The sequence below is a fragment of the Phaseolus vulgaris genome, chromosome 1 (genome assembly GCF_051622355.1).
Source record: "Phaseolus vulgaris cultivar YP4 chromosome 1, ASM5162235v1, whole genome shotgun sequence".
Taxonomy (NCBI): domain Eukaryota; kingdom Viridiplantae; phylum Streptophyta; class Magnoliopsida; order Fabales; family Fabaceae; genus Phaseolus; species Phaseolus vulgaris.
This window is the reverse complement of record NC_143498.1, coordinates 46,707,654-46,718,794: the sequence shown is the minus strand read 5'-3', so window position 1 is coordinate 46,718,794 and position 11,141 is coordinate 46,707,654. Positions and strand designations below refer to the sequence as shown.

At 37.4% G+C, this 11,141-nt stretch overlaps 2 protein-coding genes across 3 annotated transcripts; one reads left to right on the top strand and one right to left on the bottom strand.

The window, feature by feature from the left end:
• On the bottom strand, nt 1-1,767 carry LOC137814398 (protein CANDIDATE G PROTEIN-COUPLED RECEPTOR 7). Its single transcript, XM_068617108.2, has one exon. The coding sequence runs from the start codon at nt 1,662-1,664 to the stop codon at nt 342-344; it is 1,323 nt and encodes a 440-aa protein (XP_068473209.1). The 5' UTR covers nt 1,665-1,767; the 3' UTR covers nt 1-341.
• Nucleotides 1,768-2,164: 397 nt separating this feature from the next.
• LOC137814397 (phosphatidate phosphatase PAH1) lies at nt 2,165-10,038 on the top strand. Of its 2 annotated transcripts, XR_016521820.1 has the most exons (13): nt 2,218-2,434; nt 2,580-4,392; nt 4,479-5,065; nt 5,157-5,230; nt 6,188-6,272; nt 7,048-7,114; nt 7,220-7,287; nt 7,413-7,499; nt 8,309-8,381; nt 9,056-9,099; nt 9,194-9,322; nt 9,417-9,515; nt 9,601-10,038. XR_016521820.1 is itself a non-coding variant. In XM_068617107.2 (11 exons), the coding sequence occupies exons 2-11, from the start codon at nt 2,793-2,795 to the stop codon at nt 9,652-9,654; spliced, it is 2,832 nt and encodes a 943-aa protein (XP_068473208.1). In that variant the 5' UTR covers nt 2,165-2,434; nt 2,580-2,792; the 3' UTR covers nt 9,655-10,038. The 2 variants fall into 2 exon arrangements, 1 of the variants encoding a protein (XP_068473208.1); XM_068617107.2 differs by lacking the exons at nt 7,048-7,114; nt 7,220-7,287 and having other exon boundaries at nt 2,165-2,434.
• The last annotated feature ends 1,103 nt before the right edge of the window (nt 10,039-11,141 follow it).

The following is an 11,141-nucleotide window of genomic DNA, read 5'->3' as shown; positions in this document are numbered from 1 at the left end:
TAAAGTAAGAAACTAATGAATGAATTGAGAAATGTACAGCACCTGTTCCCGCCAAATCTGAAGGAAGAAATCCAAGAATGATCGATCAATAAAAGATCTCACCAGTACAACTTCTCAAAAGACATACAGCTTGAAATGGAGAAATGAAAAGCAGAAAACCTTTTTCTATGCCGCGGAATTCATCATCATCATCATCATCATCATCAAAGCTAACCAAGAAAAAAAGAAGCTAAACATAGAGGCAGTATTCCCTTGTGGACACTTCTCTGCCAGCAGAAGGTTTAAAGGGGTATAGTAAAACAAAGGAGAAAAGGGCCAGCCAAATTCCATATAGAAGATCTTCAAAGCTCAAACTCTTCATCCTTGAGAGCAATCTCCGCAGCCTCCTCCTCCTCCTCATCAAGCACAAAGTACTCATTCTTCTCCAGAGGTCTAAACATGTAGAACATGACAACATAAAACGCAAGACTAGCAGTTTCCTCCGCAGCATTGCTCACCCATTGGTACTTATAAGCCGCAATAGTCCTCAAAGCAAACACCACTATTCTGGTGAAATACAAGTACCCAATCACAACAATATAAAACTGTCTGAAAAGCGTCAACTTAGCCAAATTCCTCGAAGCCTTCCCATCGGTTTTGGACGTCTCTCTCAGCGATCTTATGGACCAAACAATAGGGAAAATAATAGCACAACAGCAGATAATATCCACAAGCAAAAACACCTGGTTCCAAGTAACCCAGTCTTTGATAAAAGGCCCGGTTTCCCCTATCACAACGGAAGCCAAGTTAGCGAGAACCTGAAGCGGGATCACAATCATTAAGACCTTCTTCTCCCTGTCCTGCAAAAAGGGTTTGAGAAAAGACCATCCCGTCCCTATCAAAACGATGACGGTGAAGAGCAAAACCACGCGGATGAACTGAAATATATAAAACAACACGTCCCAGCCATGAGGGAGGCCGGTGACTTTGACGTAATGCTTGTCCTCGGCGGCGCAGATTAGATTCAAGGCCTTCATGAGGAGCAAGAGCGACATGAGGATGTGAATGCGGTGAACGGAGCGCCGGTTGGTGTAGCAGAGGTAGAGCCAGAAGGCGAAGAAAGCGAAGTAGGTTACGGAGAAGAGGAAGAATAGGGAGGGGAGCTGTGTCTGGCCGGCGGAGAGGTAGTCGCGGGAAGCGTCGGAGTCCAGATTGTAGGCCTCGGTGTGGACGACCATGGTGACCGAGGTTTCCGGTGCGCAGTTGGCGAAGAAGAGGCTGTACTCGTTGGGCGAGGTGACCGGGTATGAGCGGTTGAAGGAGGCCGCGGGGGGAGGTGAGAGGTCGCGGAATGTGAAGAGGTGGAGGATGTAGTGGGAGTCCAGGACGCAGAAGGAAGGGTTCTGTTGGATCTCCATCAGGACTTGGAGGAGAGACTCTTCGTTCAGGAGGAAGAATCCCAACCGCGACGATTCCGGCTGCACCGCAGAGGAGAGCACGCCCACGGAGACCGAGGACACTGCAATGGACACATGGCCTTTGTGTGTGAACCCGAATTTCTCGAATAGGATCATGGGGCGGGTGTCGGAGCTTATGGTCAGGGACTTTATCTCCGCCGTGGAGGGGGAGAGGAGGCAGAGGACGATGATCAGCGACAATGCCGTTCGCATTCCGGCCATGGCCATTGCTCTGGTTTGGGTTCAGAATGTGAGTGAATCCGATCTCAACATATCATATTCCTAGATCTGAATCTGCTCCTCAACTCCTTCTCCACGACGATGACTTGCCACCTACGTGGAGCTAACACATTCCATGGGCCTGCAAACATATCAAGCCCAACACGGCCTTTTCCTCTTTAGGCCCATTACTTTCATTCTTCATTACATCTGTCATAGATCTGACCCATAAGCTACTTAAATATTTAACTATATAACTATATATTTAGTATTAGTAGTTCAATTAAATATGTTTTAATTCAGAGATGTTATTTGATAAATAAAAATATATTTAATTTAATTTTTTCAGAAAAATATTGCACCTTATGTTGGATCGTTAAACAGGAGAGAGTTGTAGTTGTTACACGAAGTTGGTTTCGTAACATGATCTGGACATAGACATAAAATTGTCGTGAAAAACACTTGTAACGGCAACTAACTAGTATGAAATGGCGGAAGAGCCCTCACTCGGTTAGTAGTCTGGGTTGGCACGATTTATTAAATGCTCTGCTTCGTAGTCACTGTTCAAACTTCTAATACCTGATTTTTCTCTCTTTATCCATTCCTTCATCAAAACAAATAAATAAACATAATAAAAAAAAAGTCTTCACTTGGAAACCCCCAAGAAAAAAAAAACCCAACACCATTCAACGCACTGCAAGAATCTCAAGAAGCCTTGTTGCTAAAACAACGCAAATCGCCTTCAATTTTTTTCAGCTCTCTTGTTGGTTTCTCAATTTGTAAGTCTCGCCGCCTTTTCTTCTTATTTCTTGAACAAGTTTTGCTATTTTCAAACTTTGAAATTTTGTGACTTGGAATTGAGTTGCTCGAATTTCATCACCTTAAGCATCATTCCGTTTGTTAATTTTGTCGAGTGCCATGCAGTGCTGTTTTTGAACAAGAATTTGAAATCACGGGGAAATAAACCAAGAAATTAGGATAATCTTGGGTTAGGTGGGTTGGTGAGTAATTTAAGTATATGGTTGTATCAACCTGTCGTGATTCAAACAAAGCAGGATCAGACTCAATACATTTGAGGTCTGAGTTTTGGGCCTCCCAAAATTCTAGAGATTTGGTCATTGGTTGCTGCTGCCAAGAATGAATGTGGTGGGCAAAGTTGGAAGCTTGATAACCCAAGGTGTCTATTCAGTTGCTACCCCTTTTCATCCCTTTGGTGGGGCGGTTGATGTCATTGTTGTCCAGCAGCAAGATGGCACGTTCCGCTGCACGCCGTGGTATGTTCGCTTTGGTAAGTTTCAAGGTGTGCTCAAAGGTACTGAAAAAGTTGTTCGGATAAACGTCAATGGGGTTGAATCACACTTCCACATGTATCTTGACAATTCGGGGGAGGCTTATTTTGTAAAAGAGGTGGATGATGATGGTGGTGGTGATAAAGGAATAAAGTCAAATGGGACTGCTGATAACTCTGAGTGTAGTCAAGAAGACGTTGGTGTTGAAATTGATAAAAAAAATAATAGTTATCTGAGCATGGATAATAGGCTTGGTCACAGACTTGACCATAGCATATCTGATTCACGGGTGCCTTATCTTACTGGTGAAGACCATTCCTCGGTTTTGTCACAACTTCAAAGAGCAGAATCTGATGTCGATAGGAGATTTTATGAATTCCCTGATGATCAATCCTCTTTTGAAGGTTCACTTGATGTTTCAGAATATGATTCTACTAGGTATGAGACTCTAGACGTGGAGAATTTTATGGACTCACAGGGCTCCCATCCGGAGGTGGTTTTGGTCAGTGTTGATGGTCATGTATTGACGGCCCCTATCTCAGAATCAGAGCAGAATGAGGACAATGTTCAGTTAAAAAATCCTCAATTTCATCTAGGCCCAGGTGAAGGGACTGACTTCTATGAGGGCAATGGGGAACTTATTTCTGATGAAAATGCTTGGACTGCTGATTATGTTAGTCAGCTGGATGCTTCTAGTAGTTATGACACTAAGGTTGGTGATGATACTTCGGAGCTCCTGTTGGAAGCTCAAAGACAGGAGGAAAATAATTGTTGCACTGAGGAAACCTTAGTGATTAAAAATCAAGAAAATCATGTTTTGCAAACTGATTCAGAAGAGGTTGTATCTTGTATGAAGAGAGAGACAGTCTTTAAAAGTTGTTTGGAATTACACGAGTTTGCTCAGCAGGCTGGAAATGCTGATTTACAAGATGTAGATTCTTCATTGGAGGTTCAAAATTCAGAAGAGGAATCTATTGCAATTTGTTCAATTACTGATGAGAATGAAGACGAAAACATTCAGGCTGATTTACTAGATGTAATAAGTTCTTCACTGGAGGTTCGAAATACAGCAGAGGAATTCATTGCAAATGGTTCAATTACTGATGAAAATAAACAACAAAACATCGAACAATGTAGAAAAATTGACGAGTTATCTCCCCTTAGTGCACCTTCTTCCTTGGATGACCATAGTTCTCCAGAATTAGAAGTAGAACCTCAAGAGGTTGATAAAGATGCATCGGTGAAAGTTGACACTGGTTCTGGAAGTCATTCTGGTACTACGGATATTATTGGATGTAACGATGAACATGTTGGAGAGTCAGTATCAAATGATCAGGTTGGTGATAGTCAACAAACTCCTGCAATTGAAGATGCCAGTAAGAATAGTGAACCAACTGAACCTCAAAGAGAAACTTCCAACGAGGAGAACCAATGTCATTCTGCTTTGAGTAAGAACTAAAAACTGCGCTTCAAATTAGTTTGGCTGATACTAAGCAATTAAATTATTTATTTATTTTTCTTAAAATATGTGCAGGATTTGAGGCCTCACTTTGTGGTCATGAACTTAAGGTGGGTATGGGTTTAGTTGCTGCTGCTGAGGTTTTTGAAGCACATCGGATATCTGTGGAGGAATTTAGAAGTTCTGCACCATCCATAATTAAGAATGAAAATCTGGTTTTGAAGTTCAGAGAGAGGTATCTGCGGTGGGAAAAGGCTGCTCCTGTTGTCCTTGGAATGACTGTATTTGGTTTAGACTTACCTGTTGATCCCAAAGATACAATTCCAGTGGGACAGGATGGTGCAGTAAAGGCTACAAATGAAGATTCCGGGCCAGCTTCATCTGGACGCAGATGGAGACTTTGGCCAATTGCTTTTAGAAGAGTAAAGACAATTGAGCACACTGATAGTGCATCAAATGAGGATGTATTCGTAGATTCTGAGTCTGATTGGCAAACTTCTATTGTCGAACCTTCTCCAACATCTGCTAGGCATGAGTCTCCTCGCAAGCAATTCGTGAGGACAAATGTTCCGTCTAATGAGATGATAGCGTCCTTAAATCTCAAGGATGGTCAAAATTTGGTAACCTTCAGTTTCTCTTCCAGGGTTCTTGGAACACAGCAGGTTTGACATTAATTGTGGATCTGAGTTCCATATGACTATACACACTGTTGGGTTTTACTTACTTTAGCAGGGATGTATAATCATGTTACAGGTTGATGCTCATATTTACTTATGGAAGTGGAATGCAAGAATTGTAATTTCAGATGTAGATGGAACTATTACCAAGTAAGACCAGTGTTCATACTTATGCTTTTTAATGTTCTTTAACTTGTGGAATTGGAATGCAAGAATTGTATTTTAGATGTGTATGGAACTATTACAAAGTAAGACTAGAGATAATTCTTCTTATGCTTTTTAATGTTCTTTTAACTTCCGGAAGTGAAATGCAAGAATTGTAATTTCTGATGTAGATGGAACTATTACCAAGTAAGACTAGTGATTGTATTTCTTATGCTATTTATTTATTTTTGTTAATTCATTACAATACCTCTGCTCCCTGCTTTGGACATTACTTTTGATGAAATCTGAGTATGGATCTAATATGCTAATTTTGGTAATAATTTATAATCCTGGATCTTACTGGATGAAGGAATATACATAAGGGAATGGTAGTTCTGTTTTATATGGTTTATGGTATAGGGTTAGTGATGTAGGCCAGAATCAGTTAGGCTTTGAGTAGTCTTACAATACATTAACATAATGTTTATTCAGATTCTCGGGGTGGGATGAGCAACCTTTCTATCATTAGCTTATGTGTGTACAATATTAGGGCAATCCTTTTTTCTAAATCTTGAAATGAATTGTCATGTTTTTTTTTTTTTTTTTACTTTTTTCAGTGATGTTCACTAACTACTCTGAAATTTATTATCGATATTAGGTTGCTTTTACATTAATGTAATAGTTAGCTTAGACAAAAATTGTTTGCATGAATGCTTTTGCTGTTATGGGTAGATGAATTTGTTCAGATTTTAATTTTATGCCGACTGCCAAATGCTTAACAGTCCTTTTTCCAGGCTATGAAATTATAGAGAGAGTTTATGGCTAGCTGAACATATCTTAATGAACATTAAACTAAAATATGAAAAAAAATTGCTGCAAGAATAGAAGACAGGGTTGTATTATAGTGCCACTGGTTTCAATTCATATCAACTCCTTAGTGCTTTGCTATTTTCTTCCTTTCAGATCTGACGTTTTGGGGCAGGTCATGCCTTTAGTTGGCAAAGATTGGACACAGTCTGGAGTGGCAAGGCTTTTCTCAGCCATTAAAGTATGTACATTTATTTTACTTCACATCGAAGTTTATGCCAATTGAGATGAAGTAGGGTAGTTAATGTTTACATTTAATGAGGTCAATGGCAATAGATCTTTCAAACGTCTATCTGTAAGAGGCATATTGTGTAGTGGGCTTGTAATCAAATATCTGCTTTGTTGTTGCTGCCATTTCTGAATGTTTATGCAACTCCCTCCTCAGTTCTCATTTCAACATTCTTAAGTTTTACATGATTCTCAAATTAGTGGCTTGACTTTTGTAACGATATTTTTGAGTTTTGACTTCGAAGAACAGGAAAAGAACACTCAGTTCCCAAGTAACTGGTGTTTACTTAATCAGTGTTCTATTTTAAGGATGAGATGAACTATAGACTAAGAGTGCTTGTTGCATTGGAGTGGATTTTGTAAACACTTTGGGTATGTATCTATGCACACAAGCAGGTTTGCTAAAAACTGAAGCAAGTTCAGCAAGTGAGCCACGAGCCTGGCAAAATCTAGTGTTTAATGAGTAATTTTCAGTTAATACAAAGACTAGTGATTAGGCTCTTTTGGTTCCATGTATTAGAATTTACAGAGAAGAGAGAGAAACAGATTTTATTATGAGATTATACAAATTGATTTACTACAGTAAGCTCAGCTATTTATAACTATACAGATATGAGCTAACTATGCTAGTGAACTAACTATGGTAGAGATGTTCACTGCAGTAAGGATAACAAACTGTAATTAACAAAATTTGGTTAAGCTAACAAATTGCAATAAACTTGTTACAGAGATCCTAAAAAGAAAGGGATATACTGCCGATTAATGTATATACTTGAAGACCATGTACCTAAAATGGTAATGGACAATGTCCACAGGCCTCTTTCAATAACATTTACAATTTTTTACTGTTTCATTTTGCGGTTCGCACACTTAATCAACATTACTGTTTTTTTGCTTCAGTACTAGTTTTCTGCTTACCTTCTCTTGCTTTGGAATATAGTATAGATGCAGATACATACATGTAGTGGGTATGAGCTCACCTTTTTCTATCTGTATAAGTCAACATAGTGTGCTTAATGTTATCATGATTTCCTATACTTCATTTTATGCCAAGAAGATTAATGTCTCATACTAGATCCTAATTTTATGTCAGGAGAATGGATACCAGCTACTGTTTTTGAGTGCCCGTGCTATTGTCCAAGCTTATCTTACCAGGAATTTTTTAGTTAACCTGAAACAGGTACTGATACAGCCAAGCTTTTCTATAATCAAATAACAGATAATTTTTATAGTAGGATTATTCTGCTTCTAATGAGATGATGCCAAACACCCTTCTATGAGATTTTCGTTTTGAAAAGTTTAGCATAAAGGTAAGTGGGTAGGGGTGTGACTTATCAACTTTAATTATCCTTCTAGGATTGTCAAGTTGAATGGATGTGGAAGCCATAATTATTAGCATATGAAAATCACATCATACTTAAAACGTGTGACTTATCACTAATTTACATTTACAATTGAAAGACATGTTGAAGCAATCTGATATCAATTGATTAGAAGTATGGGAGTACCGCACCATAAAAGTTAGCCAGCCAGAGAGTTCCAGGCTTTATAAACCTCTCATCAGAATCTTATACTTCCAATATGGGACTCAAGTCCCATACCTCATAAATTGGATATCATCACTTTGTCAACTTTTCAATTTTGTAATTTCTCTTCTTTATATCCTTGCATCTTGACTGGTCGGTTATCTTTTTAGAAGTTCTGTGTTAGATACCAAGAGGTACCAATATTAAAGGTCTATTCTAGGAGGCAAAGGAACCAATGTGATCTAGTGGGTAGTTGGAAGGCCTGTTTGTCGGTTAGGGGAATTAAGAGGAGAAGGATTAATAATACCATTGTATATTGTACAAGGGCAATGCTTTCGTAATTGAGTTAAACTGTTTCCATGGTGTAAAGGAGGTTTTCCCTTGTAGAGCAGTATAACAGAAATTCTCTCTGCTAGCTAGTGCTTCCCCCATCTCAGGTGATACTAAAAGTTCATATTTGCAGGATGGCAAGACCTTACCCAATGGACCTGTTGTTATTTCTCCTGACGGATTATTTCCCTCTCTTTACCGAGAAGGTGAGACACTTTTAATGTGAGAGAAATTACGATTGAATACGTATTGCAATTTCTGTTTATGTAGCCACTTGTGATCCATGGATGCTATAATGACTTCTCTTTCTGTTGATGTACACATGCTTACATATGATGATGCCATCTTTATGATTACTTGTGTACTGTTGTCAACATGACCTAAGTGAGCTAGACAGTAAATAGTATGGTGGACCAACATGGAATCTATTGTCACTATGGAACATATAAGTGATGCAAATGCACGGATTTCAGCAAAAATAAGTGTTTTCTGAGTTTTGACTACTGTTAGGCTAATGGAGATGTTGATATTTAATCATTTCATCATTATGTGTCCGGAGTTCTGACCGAGTTAAGTGGCTGGGTATATTATGGGCTTGGGCTCATATATTGATTTTGAATTATGATATTGTTAAAAGTTTTAACATACTTGTTTTGGTTTATTAGCAGCAAAAAAACATGGTTTCACTTTTATTTTTGTCTGGCATTGAATTATCTATAGTCCTCCTGATCTGTGCTGATAGACATTACAAAGCTTTAAAAAAAGAAGAAAAAAAACTAACAATCAGCTATCACTTGTGTGTTTATGATACCCATCATATTTTATTAAATATACACATCTGACTTGTTATATTATTATTGGGCCTCTTAACTGATGGAAGTAATAAGAAGGGCACCTCATGAGTTCAAGATTGCTTGTCTAGAGGTAATTTTTTCCCAAACACAAGCAACTCAGAAGTGCCATCAAAAGATATTTTCCATACTGACATCACACATGCTCTGTTAATAATGTTTTGCAGGATATCAAAAGACTTTTCCCTTCTGATTATAATCCATTTTATGCGGGGTTTGGCAATAGAGACACGGATGAACTTAGTTACAGGAAGATTGGAATCCCAAAGGGCAAGATATTTATCATCAATCCCAAGGTTTGATCCTGGATTGATATTCTTTTACCATAGTATTCATAGTATTTTCTTTAGTTCTCACAGGGCACTAACAAAATGGCATGGAAACTAATAGGGTGAAGTCGCAACAAGTCACCGTATTGATTCAAAATCCTACACATCATTACACACACTCGTCAATGATATGTTCCCTCCCACTTCCTTGGTTGAGCAGGTGATAAAAGAGTCTCCAAAACGCGTAGACTTGTTATGAACTTTACAACTAATAAGTTTTGATTTGCAATTTTCAATTATGACAGGAGGATTTCAACTCATGGAATTATTGGAGAATGCCTTTTCCAGACGTGGATTAGTTCAATGCTTAAGATATTCTGTTCCTTTTTTGACAAGGATCCGTTGGTATGGGACCATCCAAGATGTTGATCGATAATGCAACATGTCCTTTCTACTTGGCACAAAACTGTGACATGATTCGAAAGTGTCCTACTACACGGGAATTCGATGATTGCATACAAGTGTTCTCGCAGAGCAGAACGTTATTCAACACGCCTTTGTTTTTCTTCTTTTTGATCTTCATTGAATCTTGGTTAATGATTACCCATTAATCAACCACATTGTATAACATTTGGTTTACATGTATTATACTCATTTTTTCCTGACCAAATATTGTCCGGGCCAACATCTGTTCAATAAATTCACTTGGTAAAAAAAAACATGTTAGTTTAAATGATTTCAAATGTTTAGCCAAGTTTGAAAACCTTGAAACCAATGCATTGAAAAATGCATTTAGAGATCTCAAGATATTATAATGGTTAAAAAATGGTGAAACGAGTGATTGTTTTGACCCATGCATCTATCTATATCAGTTTCCATTCGTTGAACCTGGGCACACGAGTGAAAGCAGGTACAAGGTACAAGGCTGTGTATTGCATATGAAATTATGTTTTTGAAACATTTTAAACGGAAATTGAAACATGCAGAATACTGGTATAACGAATTCCAACAAGGTACATGTCATGTAGTACGAATCACAATTGTCCATTGAGCTTAGAAGGACAATTCTTAGAAGTGAAGATGTGATTGTTAATTCATCAAAGAGCCTCATGTGAAGTGGCATCGACACTTTTGTCGAGTACTTCAGAGACTAACAAAGAAAACCAGTTTTTTCTACTTTTTGCTTTTCCTACACTTACTATAAAACTTGCATTTCCTCTTTTACGTATAAATTAAGACTCATTTGCCTATTTCCATTTTAGGAAACGTATTCTCTGATTGGATTTCAGAAAAATTAATTATTTTCTCAAAATTTTAAACCAGAATAGATCAAATAAATTTATTTTTTCCATTTATTTTCATCTCAAAGCGGAAGAAAGTCATTAAGTTTTAAGTTTAAGTATGATTTTTTTATTTGAAAGACAGGCTTTATAAAATTAATTTTGGCAAACCGATTTTTTAATTTATAATTTGCATTTAAATCAATTTATCCAAAAACTGATTTTTAAATATCAATGTTTAATAATTTTGGTAAAAAAATGGTTTTATACTATGTAGCACAAACACCGATGCGAACACTGATACGACACGGACAAAGATACAAAGATACGTATAATCTCTAAAATGTAGGATACGGGGACACAAATTTATATATTATATAATTATGAATTTTATAAATTGACAATAAAGATTTATGTGCACAAATATGTTTTAGTTTTTTTTTAAACAGAAAGATGTTTTTTCATAGCTGGTTCAAAAGAATTTGTTCTCTATTTTTATAATTATACTAAAAATTTATACAATAAGTTTTAGTTTTTAGAAAATTAATGTATTTTTTAATTTTAAA